Here is a 23,435-nt window from a genome sequence, read left to right as displayed (position 1 = left end):
GTGGCGTTAGGCAGCTTTTTGCCTTTTCATATTTGATAAAATAACTGGCACAGAAACACACAAATGGATTTTACAGAACTGCTCACTCTATTGATAACTGCAATACTGTAAAACTGATACAGTCATCCCTGAACATTATTCTTAAGTCTCCCAGTACTCTACGGCAGATTTTAATATACATTTTTTTTGAAGTCATTAAGATTTCCAAAAGTCCTTAAGTTGTCACATTAGTGGTTTAAAAAATGTGAACCATGAGAGGAGACAAGTGGGATTTCTTTTCTTCTTTTTTTGAGGAATGCTAATATAGTATATTAGAAAATGGTGTATATAATAGATTTTTGAGTGAGAGGTATAGATATGCATGTATGTGCAGGTAATAGAACATTTTGGCTATTATTGAGCCCCATCTGGTGGTGATATTCAAGAACAGCGAATATTTACGCCAATGTAGACTTCCCCTTAGTTAAACTGTTGTTTCATGTAATCTTTCATTTTTGAAGTGTTTTTTATACCTGGATCGTCCAAGTGTAATGGAGTGGGGAGTGTGTTGTGATGCTTTGCCAACAGATTTCAGATACCTAGCCCAAAATTGTGGACCGTGTTGATTTTCAGCAATGGGGAACGGGCGGATGATGCACATATGCCACAACACGTGGCTTTGACCCAGCCTGGTTGAAAATCTCTTTCTCTCTCTCTCTCTCTCTCTCTCTCACACACACACACACACACACACACACACCCTTCCCTTCCCTTCCTTACTTTTTTTTTTGTTAAAAACCATAACCCACACATTAAGTCATGACTAATTTTAAATGTATGCAGTTGAAATATATGACCGCATCTTATTATGCAGAGGTTCGGTTCCAAGAGTTCCATGTATACATACATCACCTTCATAGACCTGAGAAAGGCCTTTGACCTCATCAACTGAAAAGGACTCTTCACACTGCTCAATAAGGTAGGATCAGGGCCGGATTTAGGTTTGATGTGGCCCTAAGCTACTGAAGGTAATGGGGCCCTTTATATGTTCAGCTGTCCTTTGTCAACAACAAATTGTCACTGTTTTTTGTGTTGAATATGTGCTATATGGTAATTTATGGGCCTAATAGGTATCAAAAGCCATTTGCCACTGTTGCTGTATGTAGGTTTTATTTTATTTGTTTTTTATCTTATATTTTGGAAATGTACATCCAGTGTTATTGTTTTTCTTTACTTTTTGGGGGGGTCCAAGAGAGTGTGGCCCTAAGCTATAGCTTGTTTAGCTTATATATGAATCCGGCACTGGGTAGGATGCCCACCTAAGCTCCACAAGATGATTGTGTTCTTCCACATGAACATGTATGGCACCATCCAACATGATGGCTTGTCCTCGGATGCCTTCTCGATAAAGAGCGTTCTGAAACAGGGCTGTGTTCTCGTGCCAACTCTCTTTGGAATATCCTCCTCCTCCTCGCTCTCATATGCCTTAAGCTCAACGGAAGACGGCGTGTACATTCATTCAAGGAGGGACGGGGGTCTGTTCAAGCTGGCATGTCTCCATGCCAAGACAAAAGTGTGGCGAGTCCTTTATCCGAGAGATGTTGTTTACAGGCAGCGTGCTCCAAGGAAGCTCTACAGAGACACATCAGCCATTTTGCCCAAGCCTGCATGGAGTCTGGCCTTACTATCAGCATTGCTTTTTTTCGGGGTGGGGGGACATAGGGGTACACATACCCCTAAACATTTTGTGAATCTAAGTTTGGCCTCATTGAGGGACAATATTTCAATATGAGTAGGAAAATGAGAGTACCCCTAAACATTTTTTAAAAATTAGAATAAAAGCACTGACTATCAGCCTAATGAAGACCAACTTCCTGTAGCTGTGGGTGTGCAGAGCTGGAAGCAGGCTGTAAACTGAGAAGCTGGAGGCACAGGCCCAATCTTGATTTGTGTGGAATCCAAGCTATGACCAATGGAGAAGCATGGTCTCACAGAGTGTTAATGCTGTGAGCCCCTCCATCTTAGGCTCAGGTTGTATATAAAGGTAAAGGGGTAAAGGGACCCCTGAACATTAGGTCCAGTCACGGATGACTCTGGGGTTGTGGCGCTCATCTTGCTTTATTGGCTGAGGGAGCCGGCGTACAGCTTTGGGGTAATGTGGCAAGCATGACTAAGCCACTTCTGGTGAACCAGAGCAGTGCACAGAAACGCCGTTTACCTTCCCGCCGGAGCAGTACCTATTTATCTACTTGCACTTCGTACTTTTGAACTGCTAGGTTGGCAGGAGCAGGGACCGAGCTACGTGAGCTCACTCTGTCGTGGGGATTCGAACCACTGACCTTCTTATTGGCAACCCCTAGGCTCTGTGTTTAACCCACAGTGCCACCCACGTGCCCCAGGTTGTATATAGGTGTAAATAAACCATATATCTTAAAGACACCACAGTCTCTGCTGACCTTCATTCCAGGGAAACCAAACCCTAAGCACCTGCGATCCCTGGAATTTCACCCCATTCAGAGATTGGGGTAGAATGTAACAGTTCCTTTCACCCTTCAGTATATGTTGTGTTATGGAACTGTGGCCTTTGACTGGTATACCGGCATGTTACTCTAAATTCCATTCACACCAGTGGGCGTGGTGTGACACAGCAACAAACATCATTGGACAACATTGCTACACCTTTTCCACACCAACATGCTTCTGTTCCCCCATGATTCCCCCCATGAATTCAACAGGAAAGAACCCCAATTTTTGTCGCTTCCCTCCCATGCTTTTCTAGGTTAAAGGGTCTGCAAATGTCCCCCCTCCCCTTTCTGGAACTGAATAACATGGAAACAAGTGCACTTTTTGACCAATAAATCTGCACACCATACTGAATTTCATTTCTACCAGTGGGTCTGATGTGACACAATGTCAACTTCGTAGACAATGTTGCTGCTACTTCTGCCTTGCTGCACATGCATGCTTCTGTTTCCCCATGAAAACAGGAGGGTGAAAATGTATGCTGGTTTACTGTCCCAAATGTTGTCACTTTTCTCCAGCCTTGCAGCTAGATCATCTGTGAGACAGGCTTTGGGAGTAAACCCTGGGGAATTTTTTTACCCACTGCCTTGTGGGACATCTTCAGGAGATGAAAAGGCTAAGGAGTATGCCCTACCCAAATCCAGAGTGGAGTCCCTAAGACAGTTGGATGATACCTTGTATGTCTCCTTCCGGCAACTCCTGCAGCTAAGCTGGTGCCAAACGTATTGCTCTGCTTTCCTTTGGACCACATCAATGAGGCCAAGATGGAGGTCTTAATGTCTGGGCAGCCCAGGACCTCCATACACACTGCCCAGGTTTGTGCCCCAGTGAGGTCCCTTTGGTGCTGCTAACGCAGCAAAAACAACATGGGAGGCATCCGTTATGAGTTACCGGTCTCTACAGCCACAGTGGGCACTGTGATTCTCCAGCAGTTTGTCTTGACCCCCAGAAGCACACTCCATTGTATCTCGAGACAGACAGGTGCCAACACAACAACACACTGCAGGTTAAGGGGGTTGCAAACAGATTTTTGTCTGAAACTGAATAACATGGAAATGAGCACTAAAATTTCCTCATATTCCATTAGCTTTCCAGAAGTGGCTTTTATGTCATGTGAAAGTTCAAATGCCGACATTAACAGGTAGGGAAATGTTGGGGCAGTGGAATAAACTGATGGGTGAACGCTACCAGAGTTACATTTACCCATTTCTCCCTACGGACTGAGGCTTCCCATTGAAAGATAAAAAGGCTGTTAATGGTCTCCACATTCTTGCCTCACTTAGGTTGGCTAAAACAAGCTAGTCAGTGATCATTGTGCCTTCTAGGATATGATTTCTAGTTTACAGCAAGAAACAGCGACCTTAAAGCAAAGAGGTGCCATTCCAAATATTTCAAGGCAACCAGAGCAAATGCAGATGAATGGGAAAATGCATCATTTAATTTGACTTTTAGATCAGTTTTTGACCTGTTTTGCTTTTTTTGGGGGGGGGGTGGAGGGAATAACTATTGTTTTTGATAAAAACCATTTCAGCTCACAGTTTGACTCATAGTGAGTGCAAGAACCATTTTATCATTGCATCACAAGAACACGTCTCACACACTATTTTGACTCCAAAAAGCGACCGGCTCTTCCAAGTATAGGTGGTGGTGGAAATGTTCCCCTAAGAGGCTGTCTTCTAAGCAATGCAACCGAATTTGGGCAACAGGCCCAATCTACAATACCTTGCTAGGAGTGGATGAGAGCACCTTACAAACGTCAATGTCTGATGCTTTCATATGAGGATGCAAGTCAATATGAATCCCAGCTTCCTTGCACAGCTTCAGCAAGGTATCAATATTGCTCTGGGACAAACGGAGGTACCTGTGCAAAGAAAATAAGAGGGAGGGATGCTTGTAAGTCACATTTGTTAAGAGGAAAAATCTACTGCCCTGGATTCTCTAGTTCACCATTAATTAATTCACCAGGGCTCCTTTTCCTCACCTCCAGATGTTACTAAACTACAACTCTCCTAAAGTCCAAGGATGATGGGATTTATAGTTTGTTAGCATCTGGAGGGACGAAGGTTCCCCACCCCTGTTCTAAGAGATGTGGCTGGCACCAGCATCTGACAAAACAGGGCCTAAGGATAGTTGAGGGGCCCTCCTATCTTGCTCCAATCCTCCTCCTGATAAGCTGGGGGGCAGGTGGTGTAACTGGATGAGCAGAGTAAGCACAACAGGAAGTAGGCAAACAGACTGGGTGAGATGCAGAAGATGGACTGGTTTGAGGACCTTGGCAGCAGAATGAGCCAAAGAGCTGCAGAAAACAGGAGAGACTGGAGCAGCCTTCTCCAACCTTCCATTCTCCAGAACTGCCATTGGCCCAAGCCAGCATGGCCCATGTTCAGGAATGATGGTCCAGCAACATCTGCAGGGCATCAGGTTGGGGAAGGCCGGACTAGACACACAGCCAGGGAGTCAAAATAGGAGCTGCTGGCCAGCCGGCTATCCTCTTCCTGCCTTTTTTACAGGGCCTACTGAGAGTTGGCACTGTAGAGCAGCCTAGATTGGTGAGCCCGCAAGGCAAGGTTGGTAGTCAAGGAGCAATTCACAACACCAAAACAGTAATCAGTTCCCCCTCTTTGCTCATCTCCCCATGCTTGTCAAGAAGCGGATTAAGGAAAAAGAAAAAGCCCTGTTCTGCTATTATGCTCATGAGTATATAAAACACGTCAACAGGGGGAAAGGGGGTGAGTGCACCAGCAGTGGCCCCACCCACAAGATGGGAGTTGTAGTTCAGCAACATCTGGGGACCCGAGGTCAAATAATGCTGATGCATGAGGGCAGTGCTTTTTTCTGGGGGGACGCAGGGGTACGCGTACCCCTAAACGTTTTGTGAATCTAAGTTAGGCCTTCTTGAGGTGCAGTATTTCAATATGAGTAGGAAAATGAGAGTACCCCTAAACATTTTTAATAGAAAAAAGCACTGCATGAGGGTGCAATGCATAACCCTTTAAAATCAGAGTTCTGTCACCACACAGGGAGACTTTGCACTGTTCTCCAACCTGAGTTGGGCAACAGGGGCAGCCTGTTCCCCACTATCGTGTTGTCCTTACTTGTGAACACCTGGATAGGGCTAAAGCGATGTAGGCATCACAGAGTGCAGGTTCTACTTGAGGGTTGCCCTTTTTTGTTTTTTGCTAACCTGCAGCTCAAAAATTCTTCAGGCTTAATCTCAGGCAGCAGTTTGAGAGGCTTTGAGTTCTCTTCCTCCCATTCTTTCTCCAGCAAGCTTTTGAGCTTCTTCTGCAATGCTGGGAATGCAGAGAGTGGCTTATGGAGAAGCAGTGTTGACATTGAGACCCGGTCTCCCCTCGCTGACAACCTTTGCAAGGAAGGGAAGAATGCAATGGCTTCTTGGAGTGATATGCTGTTGTCCTGGCTAGGCCCCCCAGGGCTGCTTCCCTTCCTGGTGTCTCTGTAAGGTTGGAACCCATGGTAAACACTGTTTCTGGGTGCAGTTACATGTCTGCCCGAGATGGTCTGCATGGGCAAATCCATTCCACTGAAAGGTGTGAGATCCTTCGAATTCTTCCGGTCTGAAAAAGATCAAGAACTTTGCTCAGAAAAGCAGCTTATGTTTGCTGGTTTTGATTTTCTCATTGTTTTAATGGTTTTTACTACCCATCTCAATCTCAGACCTTTTATTGGCACATAGACAGAATTCTGAAAGTCAGAAAATCACTCAGCAAAATCTGCATCTAAAAACTAAATCACTGTTGTATGACATTCACAAATCTTCACTGCACATTGCAGAAACCTGGCAACTATTTCCATCTTATTCCCATCCTGGGTTAGGAAGGCTACCTTACATTCATCTAACTATCACCCCCTGCTAACAGCTGTTTTTACTAATAGTTTTATTGCTTTATTATTTTTGGAAACTGCTTTGAGGAACAGACATCATGCAGCATCTCTAAGAGTGCCAATTCTGCAGATCAAAGAGGTCAAGAGGGCATGAAAGGGATCAGGTGATCTTGCAGGTTCAGGGTCAACAGCTTCTGGAAGGCCACAGGGCCCTCACCCCTGCTCTAAACCTAACCAAACCTGGCAGGGTGGAGCCAGGAAACCCCAGACTGGGTCTTTTTTTCCCCAAGTGAATTTTTATTATTTTCCTTACATATTCTTTTCCAACAAATTGTAATAGCACCATACATTTCCTTTGACTCTGCCGAGTCACGACCCCCCTCCCTCCCCACAACTGGTATATTTATCCTCTTTCCATCACACACATCATTCTCAAATTAGTACTATTATACATTAGAGGTATTATGTCAATCCTGCTAGTGTCTTGACCTCTTTACAATTCTTCTTTAAATATTCAATAAATTTACTCCAGACTGGGTCTTGGGAATGTGATAACTGTGGGATGTCAAACACATAGCAGTCAAATACAACATTCCTAGAATGAACATGCTAAGGGATGCTTTGTATGCAGTCAGGAGAAGACTTCCTGTTTCCTCCTGAGCTGTGACAAACTTCCTCTGCATGTGACTAGAGGTGGGTGTGGCCTCATCTGGACTAGTTGTCCCGGGTTACAAGAGCAATGCAGGAAGCACACGTTCTCTCCCTTTTGCTCTTCTCCACTTTGCTGTTCTATGTGTGAGCAGAAGTGGCTGCCTGTTTGCAGTCACTTAGGAACTAACTCCCTTATGGGATAGTTCCACATGTGTATATAGTTTTGTAACCTAAGTTTGCCTTCAGGGAGCCAACCGTGAACTGAATGATTGTGAGTAAACTACTTTTATATAGACTTGAACAAGACTGTCTTGTCTATTCTTTTTAAGAGGGATAAGAAGGGATCTTACCAGGAATCGAGGCCCAGACGAGCCTGCAACAAGCAAACCGCTGTGCATTTAAAGGGGAATGTTACTCAGCTAAGATATAGAACTTGCTAACTCAAGTTAGGAAGGATATCATTAAACAATATATCCTCTCCTGCATCCCTGAACATTCCCACAATAATTCCTACCATTGCTTGACCTTTTGGTTGGGAGTCTCAGGAAGCTCACAAAGTTAGGCAGATGGTCACCAAACTGGGTCCACGGGCTATCGAAGGAATCTTTCCGAGAGACTGTGTGAGTGTCTGTGAATTGTTCTAGGCTGGACGCAGGGTGGCTGGGCGTCTGAGGTGAGGAAAAGGAGCACATTTTCTAATTTATTTGGGGATCACGCCTTGCAAACATTAGACATTAAACATAAGTGTCCCCTGGCATTTTGAAAATCTCAAATTTTTTTTACACACACCCATACCCTCACACAGACTGTTCTCATTACCATCGGCTCCTTGTTGTGGGGTTGCAGTTTCTGCCATGGCTCATTTCAACCCCAGGTAGCTTATAATCTAGCCTTACATTCTCTTACATGCTTTAAATGTTTGGTGACAACGGGGCCTTTGGTCAAAAGCAGAATATTATGGGAGCATGACTGGTGTGGCTCCACTGGATACAGAGCCTCAGGGATGCCACAAATATTATTTAGAATGGAGAGCGAGAGGCAGGGGGGCACTGAATTTTGGCACTGTCCTGGGCGCCACTGAAATTTGAGAGCCCTAGGCTGGCCACTGCTTTGGTCTGATCCAGTGATGCCTCTTTCTGATGTTCTTGCAAAGTCTATAAGATGTATGTTCCTTGTTATTATTGTGCATTTTTAAAATAGAGTTACATTAGGCACTTGATTCCCCCCCCCCTTTTCAAATGGCAGGCACTCTTTCCCTTTTCACCGGCAGCTGGTGGGTAAACATGTTGCTGCTTCCTTCGCCCTTAAAAAAAATGTTCACATGGGAAAGTGTGAGACAGATGGCAAAAACAGATAAACGTTTCCCAAGAGATGCTAATCAACTACTTAAGGAAAATATGATCGAAGGGTCTTAAGGGGCAGTGATGAAATCTTTCTCTGTTTTAAATATAGAGGGTGGCAGGAATTTTGGTGCTTTCCCAACAGTATTTTTCCAAGGGATGTTTGGACCACGTTCAAGGAAGAAGCTGCGTTGGATTATTTTAATTGCTGTGTTTTAACAACATGCCACATCCAAACGCTCCTTTGAACAAAGGCTGCAAAAGGTGATTCTTGACTTTGAGAAAAGCAAGACGAGCTCCTTCTTCATCTTCTGCTCATTTTCAAGTTTGCAGGTCCCCTGGGGAGGGATTGCAAACTTTTATATCCAGCTTTTGTGCTGTTGTTCAGTCCCAGCTCCTGCCCACCTAGCAGTTTGAAAGCACATCAAAGTGCAAGTAGATAAACAGGTACCACTCTGGCAGGAAGGTAAATGGCATTTCCGTGTGCTGCTCTGGTTCATCAGAAGCGGCTTAGTCATGCTGGCCACATGACCCAGAAGCTGTCTGCGGACAAACACTGGCTCCCTCGGCCTATAGAGTGAGATGAGCGCCACAACACCAGGGTAATTTGCAACTGGACCTAAGGTCAAGGGTCCCTTTACCTTTTTTGTGCAGTTTATGCTGGGTGAGGGATGTATATTGTTACAAACACAGCCCACTTCACTGAGTGGGGAGAAGATCTGGGGAAAGGGCTGACTCAGGTTTGGTTTCCTTTCGCAGGAGAGATCACAGGAGAAATACAATGCAATATTCAAGTGTATTTACAAAAAATCAAGCTGGGCATAAGAGTCACACTGCTATAAATCCATTGCCCCATTTAAGATCTCTAGCCAAGCATCACAGATGTTCTCAGGTTAGCACTGCCACCTTAATTCTTTCTCTTTCTTTTGGTCAGGGTGCATTCAAATATGGGGAAAATAGCATTAGTTTTCCTGATTATAATGATAGTGCTTCTGTGCTATATACTAGTGTTCCTTTCACATGGCAGGACCTGTTGTTTAATGGAACTGTGGCTTGTTGACTTATATGCCAATGCGTCATGCTAAATGTCATTCGCACCAGTGGGCGTGGTGTGACACAACAATAAATGTCACTGGACAATGTTGCTACTTCATTCGCAGGATTAATGTAAAGACGTGCAGTGATATAAAATTAATTTTTATTACATTGGATGAATAATAATTAGGTTCTGCTTGGAGATGCAGCAAATGTATTATAAACACAAGTAACCACAGGAAGGGAGGGAGGGAGGTCAAAATGGGGTTTTGAAATTCGATGTAAAATTACTTTATTGTTTGATGTAAATTGGAAGAAGAAGAAGAAGAGTTTGGATTTGATATCCCGCCTTTCACTCCCCTTCAGGAGTCTCAAAGCGGCTAACAATCTCCTTTCCCTTCCTCCCCCACAACAAACACTCTGTGAGGTGAGTGGGGCTGAGAGACTTCAGAGAAGCGTGACTGGCCCAAGGTCACCCAGCAGCTGCATGTGGAGGAGTGGAGACGCGAACCCGGTTACCCAGATTACGTGACTACCGCTCTTAACCACTACACCACACTGGCTCTTGAAAAATGAAATTTAAAAAAGAGACAATGTTGCTACTTCCCCTCCATTTCTGCACACGTGTGCTTCTGTTCCCCGTGAAAACATCAAGAAATAACGTTATGTTCCAAATTTCATCACTTTACTCCCGTGGTTTTCTGGGTTAAGGGGGCTGCACCCCCCCCCCGAAATCAAATAGCGCAGAGTGCTAAGCATATACTATGTTCCTTTAGTTTTCCAAAAGTGACTTTTACATTGTGTGAAACATCAGATATATTGTAGAAATTAACAGTTGGGGAGATAGCGGGGGAAAGGAGTACCAGGGGTCAGCAAACTTTTTCAGCAGGGGGCCGGTCCACTATCCCTCAGAACTTGTGGGGGGGTGGACTATATTTTTTGGGGGGGAGGAATAAACAAATTCCTATGCCCCACAAATAACCCAGAGATGCATTTTAAATAAAAGCACACATTCTACTCATGTAAGAACACCAGGCAGGCCCCACAAATAACCCAGAGATGCATTTTAAATAAAAGGACACATTCTATTAATGTAAAAACACGCTGATTCCCAGACTGTCCGCTGGCCAGATTTAGAAGGCAATTGGGCCAGATCTGGCCCCCGGGCCTTAGTTTATGTGTGAGCAGAAGTGGAGTAAAGTGTTGTGTGAATGCAGCCTCAGTCTCATTCCAAACACACATGCACACGCTCCCTATTCTGCTGTTCACACACAGAGAGATCTAGCTTAAGTATGCTGGCATGGGGTAGGACAGCTACTTTATCCCAGAGATCCCTCTGGACCTCTCCCATTGAGAAAGCATCAACCATCCATGCCAGAGCACTTAGCTGGGGACCTGCTCAACAGGAAGGAAGTAAAGGAGACATTATTCAGAGCAGGGAGGTTGAATGCCAGCGGTTACAGGAGTCAGGCAGCTGCTCTGGCCAGTGGACTGAACCAAAGGTTACACTGTGGAAAAAGTGGGTATCGAGGATGGATTTGAAGGGAGGGAGGAGGGATGGGGGAGAAATCCTGTTCAGTTCACATTTTAATGTGAGCCTACCTCGTTTGCACTTCACCAAAACAATATGCAAACCAAACCACACCTGCCCATCAAAATCCACACATTTCAACATTTTCTGATGCAACGCTTCAAGCAAGGAATCTGTACAAAGGATTTGTGTCTTAGGGGGAAATGTGCAAAAAATATGTGAATGCATTTATTCATGAAAATCCTACTGAAAAAAATGCATTCTAGTAAGGGAAATTGGTTGTCAAAAGATGCCTATTAGAGAAAATCACATGCAAAGATGCGTTATCTGGGGATAAATGCTTATGGAAATGCTGATGCAGTTTTGGGAGGGGACCTTTTTTTTAAAGGAAAAAGTTCAGCTGGCAAACTGATGTGAACTGAACTTAAAGTTGGGAAATTGAGAAATAGGAAGAAACTGAAATTGACAGAGTGCTCCACTCCTGCTCCTGGGCCAGTAATTTCACTGTCTTCTGTGTTCTTTAGAGGCACAGAAGCAGGACATTTTCTCCCTCTTTCTCCTGACATCACAGAGCAAGCATGCCCAGACCCACCTCTCAAGTCAGGCCTATCTGGGCATGCTGTTCTTTGCCTCTCTATCACCAATCTGTGGTTCTTCTGACTTCCCGCTTGGAATCATAGCAGTTAACGGAGTATCCTGAGACTGTCATAAGCAGGTGCAGTACTGATGAATACAGCATATTGTGGGGAGGGATTCCCTCACTAGGGCTGCGATTTAAGAAGTCACAGACTTTTGAATAACTTCAAATCACACACCCCCATATGCAAAAGCTCCCCCTTTTCATTCACAGGTGAGGCCATTGGGGCAACAAAGCTGCCAGAACTCCCCGCCCTGTGTTTAGTATTAGGAGGAGTTTGGTGCTAGTGATCATGTTGCATTTGGGTGTGACTAGGGATCTGTTGGCATTTAAAAGTGAACCTATCTAATCTGCGCTTTTGGAAACAGTATGCGAACCAAAACACAGCTATCTTTTGAAATTTGCACTTCTCTGAATTCTTGCAATATACCTACCCAGCCATGCAATGTGTACAAAAATGCATTTGCACTAGGATAAAATGTCCATAAAAATGCACACATTAGTGAAGATCATATGCAAAAATGCACATACAATTTTGTTTATTAGGAGAAATCCACATTTAAAGTATGTTTCTGAGCACAATTCAAAGTGTTGGTGCTGACCTTTAAAGCCCTAAATGGCCTCGGCCCACTATACCTGAAGGAGCGTCTCCACCCCCATTGTTCAGCCTGGACACTGAGGTCCAGTGCCTTCTGACGGTTCCCTCACTGTGAGAAATGAGGTTACAGGGAATCAGGCAGAGGGTCTTCTTGGTAGTGGCGCCCGCCCTGTGGAACGCCCTCCCATCAGATGTCAAGGAAATAAAGAACTATCTGACTTTTAGAAGACATCTGAAGGCAGCCCTGTTTAGGGAAGTTTTTAATGTTTGATGTTTTATTGTGTTTTTAATATTCTGCTGGGAGCCGCCAAGAGTGGCTGGAGAAACCCAGCCAGATGGATGCGGGGTATAAATAAATTATTATTATTATTATTATTATTATTATTATTATTATTATTATTATTATTATTTTTCATGGTGATTTAAAACAAACTTACAAAAAAATACAATCTAATGTGGAAATGTGGACACCTAAACCTAAGAAGAATCAATGAGAAGCTGCAGCCAAGAGATTCAGCCATCTGTAGGCATGTTCTACAGAACCAAGAATGGAGCTAAGCAGAGACGTGCAACATTTTGTAGCTAAAAACAAAACAAAACAACCCTCTTTCTTACGAATCTGTGTTTTCTGCATTGCAGGGGGTTGGACTAGATGACCCTTCAGGTCCCTTCCAATTCTACAATTCCACTATTTGTGCTGTGCGTATATAGACAACTAGATGAGCAATTTTTCTATAGTGCCATCCTGCCCTTCCAGACTTCTTCATTACCTTGTAGTATAATGTTTTATAGGCTGAAGAAGAGGGTGAGATCTGTGCTTGTTTCTTCAGCCACTTTTTCACCTTCCTCTCCTCTTGCTTCAGCAGGTTATCATTAATCGTCTTCATGGAGTCAAGAGACCGCCGGATCTTCTTCAGCTGAAGAGTTTGGGAGATAGGAACATGTGTGAACACAGGGAGCTCCCTTGCACTGCGTATGACCATTGAGCTATTTAGCCCAGTCTTGTCTGGTCTGCCTGGTAGCAGCTCTGTGGGTCTCTCCCAGCCCCAACTGGAGATGCTGGGGATTGAACCTGGAACCTTCTGCATGTAATCTATTACACCACTGTGCTGTGGCCTTTCTCCTAGGCCTGGCTGCTTGTAAAAGCAGGGTGTCCCCCACTCCCTGTTAAGTGCCTGGTCACTCAAAAACACATGCAGATAGTTTCCCTACTCCATACCTGAAATGCCTCTCTCTCATTGGAGACCCGCAGGGACTTTGCCCTTTTGTTTTCGAGCCAATCCATACTCCCCAGTGGCTTCCAGTTTCTTTCCCCCGTGGTTCTGATTTAGTGGAAGCCAAGGCACCAGCCAAGGTCAAGGTAGCCAGAAAAGATTTGAATCAGTTGCCTACTGCCCATCTTGCCAGTCTAAAGCCATTGGCTGAGCCACGAGGAAGGTGAAACAGCGGCTCATGAACTGTGATGCAACAATCTGTGTGCTTCCATGACTCTTGAAAGCGTTGCCTTGGCAACTAACCTGAAGCCTTGAAAGGGACTGTGGTATCATTAATAGATAATTAGTCAAAGGATAATGATCAATGGCTCTTCGCTGGAGTTTTCATAGAGGCGCTTTTAGGTTTGTCTGTTAATATTGTGGTTGACAGAAGCTTATATCATTGTGAGTTGCGTGGAGCAGTGGAAGTATCCTCCACATGCAGCAGATAACAACTCTCATTGGCCATGCTGGCTTGTGCTGATGGGAGTTGTAGTCCCAGACATCTGGAAGGGACCAAGTTGACTACCCCTGGTTTAGAGGAAGCACTTATTCATAGCTAGAGAAGTTGAAGTTGGTGAACCCGTTTCACCAAATTTATCCAGGAGGAAGAGAAATCCCCCCCCCCCCAGTTTTGTGTAGGTGGTAGGTCACCATTCACAGTGGCATAGCTTCCTGGTTTTCTTAGTTAGTTATATATTTTTTGGTGCTGACACAAGTCTGCTGTCCCCCATCACAATATCCCAGGGATAGTGTCCTCCTCAAAGCATTTTGTGTTTGTGTGAAATAGGAACTGCAACAACAAAAACAAACCTAAATATTAAAAATTGTGGTGAATATTTGGAGAAAGCAGCCTTATTTATCTAGGGAAAGGGGAGAAGCACAGAATCATAGAGTCAGAAGGACACCAAAGGTCGTCTAGTCCAACCCCTTGCAATGCAGGAATCACAGCAACATTGTGGTCCCGACTGGTGGTCATCCAACCTCTTTTTTAAACATTCCAATGAAGGAGGTTGAACAGCTCTTCCCATAAGGAAGTTCTTCCCAATGTTTTGTCAAAATCTCCTTTCTTGTCAGTGGTTTAGGTCCTGTGCTCCAGAGTAGCAGAAAACAAGCTTGTCTCCATGTCTTCTGAGTCATTTTGACAATGCAGCAATTCTTTTATAATTACTATAAAAAGGTGCAAAATGTAAAAACAATAGCAATGAGTCTCTGGCAGCTTGGAAGGCCCATTTGTGAGAATCTAGCCTTCTCTGGGCTGTTCAAAAGGAGCAGGCGAGGGTCAGGGAGTGGGCCATTGTGGCATATGCTAGCCATTCTCCCCTGTGTCCCTGAGCTTTTCTACACCAACCACATTGGTTGAGGTCTGAAGGGGGGCTTCTAGCAAAATTCAGCTCAATGTGCTTAGAAACCTCCCCATGACTGGGACCTCTATGCTTTCAGGCTCCCTTGATTGCAAGGAGGCTTCTCTACGCTTTTAGCCAAATGCACTTAGACGTTCCCTTTAGACCTTCCCATTCAGTGTGAGGTCAGGAGTGGAGCGGGGACTCCTGGCATGCATAAGAACTTCGGAAGAGCCCTGCTGGATCAGACCAATGTCTCATCTAGCCCAGCATCCTGTACTCACAGTGACCAACCAGATGCCTGTGAGAAACATTCAAGCAATGTTTCCGAGCAGAAGAGCACTCTATCCTCCTGTGGTTTCTGGCAACAGCTCTTCAGAACCATTGTTGCCTCCATCCATGGAGGCGTGCATAACCATCATGGTTAGTAGCCACTGATAGCCCTCTCCTCCATGAATTTGTCTAATCCTCTTTTAAAGCCATCCAGGTCAGCGGCCATCACTGTCTCCTGTAGGAGTGAGTTCTATGCACAGCGTGAATAAGTCTCCAGCTCTGTGTTGCAAAGATGGCTGCCAATGCAACATGAATGCTGACACATATGAGAACCCCTTGCAGAAGATCGCAGTGCCTGGAGACAGAAGACAGTCAGGTCACGTATCCACAGCAGTGACCAAAGGAGAAATGACCGCTAGGAGGGGCACAAAGAGAAGAAACGCCATGGTGCACCTGAAGCAGCAAAACCAGATCCCTTCATCTGCCCCACCTTCAATAAAACATGTCTCTCCCATATTGGCCTTTTCAGCTACAGCAGGCACTGTAACTCTCTGATGGTTTGACCATACCGCCAAAGGCACTGTCTCCTGAGACAGTCAGGTGCAAACAACACTCAATCTTGCATACATTGGATGTCTACAAGTTCTAGTGTTAGGAAAGAGGGAAAACAATTTTTCTCTATCCACTTCCTGCCTGCCGTGCATGATTTTATAAACACTCGCTCTTGTCGCCAGTTTGAGCTTCACACATTCATTTTAAACACCTGGAGAGGTTCTGTGGTGCCCACCAGTAAGCAAAGGGAAAGGAAGGTGTTCTACTCTGCTCTGATCTCTCGCTCTAGCAGATGGAGGTCAGAAAAGAGTGCCCCCTTTGGAATATGCCACCAACAGCAATTGCTTCCTGTTGCTTTGTGGTGCTGTTGTTCTACCTATTGGCTCTGAGCAGCCAGAAAAGTTACTCAGTACTATGACATCCCAGATTCCTTGGGCCTTTGGTGACAACAGGCTGAAAGTTTGGACATCTGTTCTTGAGTGGGGAATTGAAGATAGTGTCGGAGGCATAGCCGCCTTTGCAGGCCACCGGTCTGGAATGGAGAGGGATGTTTCCGTTTTCACAGTGGTGTTAAATTAAACCAATAAATCTTTGGAAATGGTAGAAAAATCATTCACCCATAAACATTTCTCAGAAGGGAGGATGGAAGCTAAGGTTTTTTCCCCTTTCCAAAAAAAGTTCAGATCTACTAATCTAAGCCTCCAAGGGGTTTTAGACACCTTAATAGCTTGATGAAACAAGGTAGCTGGAAGATTTTCGCTTCCATGGGGAACTGGAGCCATCAGTGGTATTGGACCCATGTTAGAAATATTGGACAGGGAAACGAACTAATGGTTGAAAATTAAGGGAGTTGAGCAGAAGGTTTAACGGGGAAGCCTATTCTCCAACCCCCACCCCTTTCTTAAAGGGTTATATGATTTGTCAGATACAAGTCTTAGGAGGCCAGTAACATAAATTTGTTACGAAAATGAAGTGTTAGTCTGGTTGTGCCCACTCCACAAAAACATGCCATAATGTGTTTGGATTTTTCATGTATTTTACTTTTACTTGTGTTGTATATTACTCTGAACAATTTTGGGAAAAGTCCAGTTATTATTATTATTATTATTATTATTATTAAGCAATTTATATACTGCTTAATAAAGGTAAGCGACATTTCTGTGTGCTCTGGCTTCCATCACGGTGTCCTGTTGCACCAGAAGCAGTTTAGTCATGCTGGTCACATGACCCGGAAAGCTGTCTGTGGACAAACGCTGGCTCTCTTGACCTGAAGCGAGATGAGCACCGCAATCCCATAGTCTCCTTTGACTGGACTTAATTGTCCAGGGTCCTTTACCTTTTTATACTGCTGAATTCCTAAATTGGTTTCTAAGTGGTTTCTAAGTAGAAAAAGTAATTACAAGCACATTAAACTATAAAAAGGTAAAGGTAAAGGACCCCTGGCAGTTAAGTCCAGTCACAAACAACTCTGGAGTTTCCACGCTCATCTTGCTTTACTGGCCAAGGGAGCTGACGTTTGTCCACAGACAGTTTTTCTGGGTCATGTGGCCAGCATGACTAAGCCGCTTCTGTTGAAACCAGAGCAGCACATGGAACCACCCTTTACCTTCCCGCTGCAGCGGTACCTATTTATCTATTTGCACTTTGACCTGCTTTTGAGCTGCTAGGTGGACAGGAGCTGGGACTGAACAATGGGAGCTCACCCCATCGTGGAGATTCGAACCACCGACCTTCTGATTGGCAAGCCCTAGGCTCAGTGGTTTAGACCACAGCACCACCATTAAACTATACACATTCATAATTAAAGTGATTTCATTAAAGCATTAAAATATAATCATCTATCATTAAAATATGCAATAAACTATCTCATTAAAACAACACAGCAATTAAAGCTGGAGACTCAGGTAGAGAGATTAAAGGAGTGCTTGTGTAAACAGGTGCATCTTCAAAAGCCATCAGAATGTCAATGTAGATGGGACCTCTCAAATTTCAAGTGAAAAAGCCCACTTCCATGTTACCACAAGCCAATAATCATTAGACTGTGACAAGACCAACAGGTCTCCATTTGTTATTTTGATGTTCTTTCTGGGCAACAAAGGAACCAGACTCAGATTGTGTCAGAGCTGGGCTATGGACAGCAGTCTGAACCAGGGAACCAAGCAATTGTCAGGCCTGAAGAGTAAATCAGAACCACAGGGCCAACCATGAGCCAAGATTAAGAAGCAAGCTAGAAGATGAAGCCAAAGATTACAGTGGAACTAGAGGACAAGAAGGAAGCAGGATCTGGAATCAAGTCAACAGACAGGATAAAAGAAGAGTCAAGAATACAGGAACACACCAGGAAGACCTTGTGGCTCAAGCAAGACTCAACTGAAACAGGAAGTGCTCTTATCCTTCCTCTCCAGCTTGGGCAGGTGGAGACAGCCCTGGAGCTGAAGATACTACTTATAGAAACTGTCCCTTACAGTTCAAGGTTCAACACATGGGGGAGCAGCATACAGATCTAGCATTTGATGACATATGGATGAAAGTCATTGCTGAGTTTGCTTTTCTGGATACAGTATGCTCCAAGTGGCTGTGTTCAATAATGCTGATTCCCCTAGGCATCTGGCTGGCTGCTGTGAGAACAAGATGCTGGACCAGATGGGCCAATGGCCTGATCCATCAGGGATCTTCTTCTAAGTAGGGAGAGAGATAGCATGTGTGAATCATAGAATCATAGAATCATAGAATCATAGAATCATAGAGTTGGAAGAGACCACAAGGGCCATCGAGTCCAACCCCCTGCCAAGCAGGAAACACCATCAGAGCACTCCTGACATATGGTTGTCAAGCCTCTGCTTAAAGACCTCCAAAGCAGGAGACTCCACCACACTCCTTGGCAGCAAATTCCACTGTCGAACAGCTCTTACTGTCAGGAAGTTCTTCCTAATGTTTAGGTGGAATCTTCTTTCTTGTAGTTTGGATCCATTGCTCCGTGTCCGCTTCTCTGGAGCAGCAGAAAACAACCTTTCTCCCTCCTCTATGTGACATCCTTTTATATATTTGAACATGGCTATCATATCACCTTTTATATATTTGAACATGGCTATCATATCACCCCTTAACTTGGAGCCCACTCCCTTTCAGTTCACCTGTGTTTTCATCTGCCCCACATTTGACATGGGGCAGATGGGTGCGATCTGACTGAAATGAACTGGTGGGCCTTACGATGTTCACAGGGGAGGCGGTTTCCCAATCCCCGATGCCTCAGATCCATGCCTTCCCCTCTTTAGTGTGCATCGTAATAAAGCATTTACGTTTGAAAACACACTGAGGTTCCCTGCTCCATTTTCACACGCAATTACTTCGGCATCACTCCCGAGTGGCCCTTTTAGACATGTTACCGACAATTTCCTTTCATGATCACAAATAAAAATACTTGTACCCCCTTCATCAATTTTGCTTTTAATTAATTAGAGTGCTCCGGTGACAGTAAGACACAGCTGTGTGCAGAGGACTCAATGGAGAGGGAAATGAAGAATGGGTGAAGGATCCGTCTTAAGGACTCCTCCTCCTCCAATTCTGTCTTTCCAGGGATCTCTAACCTGGAGATAACAGGCTGAAGGCACCTCACTCACAGGGTGTCAGGATGCAGAGCTGGTTCAAGATGTTTGACCAACTGAGGCAAAAGCTAAGATGGCGTCACCTCCTCACCTATGCATTGAAGCCAATGGGGCAGCTAGGGATGGGGAGTAAATTTGATTTGAAGGCAGACGTTCGTAATTTGAACTTTCTGAAACAATGTGCAAACTGAAATGCAGCCATCCTTTGAAATTCACACTTCTCCAGTAGCCAACCAGGTTCCTGTGGGAAACACGCAGTCAGGACTCAAGCACAAGGGCCCCCTCCCCTCCTCTGGTTTCCAGCAACTGATATTCAACAGCATTGTTACCTCCGACTGTGAATGCAAAGCATAGACATCATGGCTAGCAACCATGGATAGCCTTATCCTCCATTTATCAGTTCTCTTTTATAGAAATCCCAATTGGTAGCCATCACTGCCTCCTGGGGGAGTGAGTTCCACAGACTTTCTTTTACCTTCTTGAATTTTCCAACATTCAGTGCATGTCCACTGCTTAAAAAAATGCATACGCCTAATGTATCTTAATTCCCTCCGCCTGTTTTTCAAATTGCACATTAGCAGTTTTCCAACTGCACCATTTCCCTGCCCCTTAAATTCACATTTTTTAGTCCAGCTAACACACTAAGAAGAACACCCTTGTGGTGCAGTGTATAGAGTGTTGAACTAGGACTTTGGAGATCTGGCACATATGCTGTCTTATATGACTGGGGCACACCCTCAGTTGTGAAGGACCTGGGGGAATTTCACCTGGATCAACAAGACACAGAAAGAGGACTCCCATGGGAGTATCCCCTGTAGGAGACTATAGAAAACCATCCAGAGGAACCAGCCATTGGCCTGGAACATTTGCTCTGTCTTTAGGACAACCAGCCTGATCGTATTTCTAGCACCTTTATAATTTAATTAAGAAAAATAAAATAAAAATAAAACCCAGCAGGGTGTCTCAGGACCTGGTTGGGAAATTGAAGGATATTTGTCTCTGGCAAATGTCTGGCTCAGACAGAAGCAGAGCAAACTCTTCCCTATGACTCCCAAGGGTGGCAATAAAACTGGCTGGGAGTTAAGAGATTCATTTTGTGGGCCTGAACTGATCAAAGACTGTCTATTGTCTTTAATTGTGTGGGGGGCTTGGATGGTCTAGGAGGCAACAGGGGACCAAGAAGGAGCATCTGTGACCTGCCTTTGAATTACCTTCAGGATTAAATGTCAAGAGTTTGAATTTAAGGTGGCTCCACACACGATGCATTTCCTGCTACCCATCTGTGGAGAGATTGTGTGTTGTTTATGTGTGGGCATGTGGCTTGCAGCCCATGTGGCAGAAGAAGATGTGCGGCCTGGGACAGACCCCCTCACTGAAGGGTGCTGTGTCACGAAGACACAAGGCAAAAGACCGAAGGTGTCCAACCAACATCCCAGGGAAATTGTTGCCAAACTTCCCTTCCCTTCATCCCATGGGCCACTTAATGATTTATTTATTTATTTTTGGCCTGCCATAGATGATTGTAATGCTGGATGCTGGATGATATTTAGTTGCATATTTATTGCTTCTTTTATTTTTTCTATATTGTTTTATTGCAACCCAATTTGAATTCCATGGAAATCAGATTGTAAGTTTTCTGCACAGAGAGGCCAGGGACCACAGAGATGCAGCTTACGGACAGTGGTGGTGAGCTCTAATCTCTGCACAGGTTCAGAACGACACATGGATATCTGGGGTGAGGCCAGCAGGCACAAGACCAGCCCTCAAATTTTCATTCGCTATGGATCCTAATCAGAAAATGGTTAATGCCGAGTGTAAGTTAAGTGGTTATTCTGCACAACAACTGGCCATTGTGCAGATCCCCCAGTCAATATATGTAGTTCCCAACAGGCCTTGGAGAATGTTGCCTGAATTTTGTACATTCTCCAGTCATTATCCATTTCCCAAAGCTTGTCGGGGATCGGGCATAATAGCTGGAGAATGTACAAAATCCAGTATCGCTCTGAATTCAATTATGCTAAACCCTCAAAATATGAAGTCTTAGTTATTCAGATAATTTATTATCTAGATCTTCCGGCTTTCCTGTCAGCAACTCTGTATGTCCGCCTTTTTATCCAAACTTCTGGTTACTTCAATTTATTTTTATTTTTTTTAAATAATAATGCCCTCACGTTGTCCTGATGAATCAGATCTTACTCCTACCATCATGCATTCTGCTAGCAAAAAAACCCTCCAATTTACTTGGTCATGGCTGGTTTCAAAGGCTACAGTTACCATAGTAACAAAAGTTAGTTACCTAAGTGACAGAGCTCTTCTGATGTCATTGGAACAGAAAGTGTTCCAGGAAACACCCTTGAACTTGGTTCATAACAGCATTGTTCAGGAAACATTTAGCGGGGTGGGCGAGGGGAGGATGAACACATTTTCTCTAGGTAACAAACACTTATTTTTCAACGGTGAGAATGAGACACCTTTGCACTTTTGCTGAAGAAGTTTCAAAGGAAGAAAACCAAGTGACACTTTGAACTTTTGTTCCAATGGGCTTATCAACAGATCTTAATATACAACATTTATTAAGTCGGGAAATGAGCATCACACGTTGCGTGTGTCACAGTGGTTGGCAAATATGTTTCCTGGCACAAAGCAAGTTCCCAAGTGCCTGTTCTGTGGGCTGGATGTGCTCATATGCTCAAGTGCGCAAGCACACGGTGCTCCAGCGGGTAATAGTAGCAGGACTTTGGCAGCTGGATTTTGCTGTTTGGTTGTTTGGAACAATTAAAACACGAACATCAGGATAGCCCTGCTGAGTCGGACCACAGGTCCATCTAGTTTAGCATCTTGTGATCAGATGCCTCCAGGAAGCCTGGCAGCAGGGCCTGTGGCCATTAGTCCTTGCCCATTATTGCTCCATGGAAACTGATCTTCAGCATAAAGCATATGCATTTAAAGACATAGGACCTACTACAATGTATTTTGCCTGGAAAAACTACTGCCTCAGAATAGCAGCTGGGCATTCCACTTTGGAAGAGGGGTTGAACATGGTTCTGATAGAAGCTTCTCCCCATCCTAGAGAGGGAGTGGAAGAATAGTAGACAAAGTGTTTTATATATATATATATATATTTTAAAAATTCTCAACCTTTCTGCAAGTCCAATAAAGCATGTTTCTACGCTGGCTTTTGGAGACGAGCTGTACTACGATTCAGCATCTGATTTGTTCAAACATGTTGCAGACTGGGACAATCAGAATCAGATGTGATCTCCAGAACAGATGCCCAACCAGGGCTGGCAGTTAATTAAAAGCACCATGTACTTAAATGATTAACTAATCACAGCGTGGTGGCGTTCAGCAGAGAACCTTCTCTGCTGGATTCGGCAGAGAAACTCCTAATGTCTGCCTTCGGGGCAGCATTCCTACTGCAGCTTGCTTCTGTGTCGCCAGCAGAGACAACACAAGCAGTTAGTCTCACAAATTTCATTAAAACCCTGCTTAGTTAGAGCTTTAAAAATGGGCCGAGACAACTGTATCAATAGGTCTCCATCGCAGACACATCAAGATCGCCTTTGTTCTGATTAGGTTGCTTCCAGATGACCCATTTTATCTATCCATTCATCCTGGCGTCTTTGTGGAGAGATGGCATGACATCAACTGTTCACAGAGCACCCATTCCAATTTATTTGCAGGGAGATTGCATGCATCAAGCAAGTCTGATCCCACACTTTCCAGTTTCATTTTCTGGTCACTTTCCTTCGCAAAAAAAAAGGCAACTTGGGTGAGCAGGGAAGGGGAACAGGTTTCTTGCAGAAGTGCGTCAATTCAACTTGAACTGCACTGTCTGAATTTGCTGGGATGTGGTTCGCATATCACATCCGCACAATGCATTGAAAGCACACTGATATCCCCAAAGAATCCTAGGAGCTGTCGTTCATTAGGGGGGCTGGGAATACTAGCCCTGGGAGTGGTAAACTACAGCTGCCAGGATTTTAGTGGGGAAGTGAAAACATTACATTTAAAGTGGTCTAAATGTGCTTTGGATGTATGGTGTGAATTTAACCTACATCTTTTCTGCCACAGCCAGGGATGATGGGCTTTCCCAGTTTTCTGGCCAACTGGTATTTGACCCAGTTCATCTGCTGCTGTTTGACAATGTCCCTTCAAAGGACTGAGTATTTCTGGAGTGGGTGCTGGCTTGGAATAAGCAAGAAAGGCTTTGCTCTTTCTCTTTTTCAGGAGGTGGTGGTTTATTTATCTTTTCTTCTCATTTCTTTC

The 23,435-nt window shown here is 44.4% G+C and overlaps 1 protein-coding gene across 2 annotated transcripts; it reads right to left on the bottom strand.

Moving 5' to 3' along the window:
• Positions 1 to 4,051: 4,051 nt before the first annotated feature.
• LOC310711019 (uncharacterized protein C16orf78 homolog) lies at positions 4,052 to 13,593 on the bottom strand. Of its 2 annotated transcripts, none has more exons than XM_083512448.1 (5): positions 13,360 to 13,593; positions 12,911 to 13,057; positions 7,514 to 7,667; positions 5,598 to 6,080; positions 4,052 to 4,363 (listed from the first exon to the last, which is right to left on the bottom strand). In XM_083512448.1, exons 1-4 carry the CDS (start codon positions 13,423 to 13,425, stop codon positions 5,635 to 5,637), a joined length of 813 nt encoding a protein of 270 aa, XP_083368574.1. In that variant the 5' UTR covers positions 13,426 to 13,593; the 3' UTR covers positions 4,052 to 4,363; positions 5,598 to 5,634. The 2 variants fall into 2 exon arrangements, with proteins under 2 accessions (XP_083368574.1, XP_083368573.1); XM_083512447.1 differs by having other exon boundaries at positions 5,687 to 6,080; positions 13,360 to 13,592.
• Positions 13,594 to 23,435: the final 9,842 nt, after the last annotated feature.

Source organism: Podarcis liolepis, assembly GCF_965112155.1.
Source record: "Podarcis liolepis genome assembly, chromosome: 7".
Lineage (NCBI taxonomy): Eukaryota > Metazoa > Chordata > Lepidosauria > Squamata > Lacertidae > Podarcis > Podarcis liolepis.
This window is presented reverse-complemented; position numbering and strand designations above follow the sequence as displayed.

Excerpts from the sequence above, each read along its gene's own strand:
- LOC310711019 (XM_083512447.1), bottom strand. The coding sequence starts at position 13,425 with ATGGATTGGCTCGAAAACAAAAGGGCAAAGTCCCTGCGGGTCTCCAAT. Across the intron at positions 13,058-13,359 it reads ATGAGAGAGAGGCATTTCAG|CTGAAGAAGATCCGGCGGTC; the intron begins GTATGGAGTAGG and ends CAAACTCTTCAG. Across the intron at positions 6,081-7,513 it reads AACCAAAAGGTCAAGCAATG|ACCGGAAGAATTCGAAGGAT; the intron begins GTAGGAATTATT and ends GATCTTTTTCAG.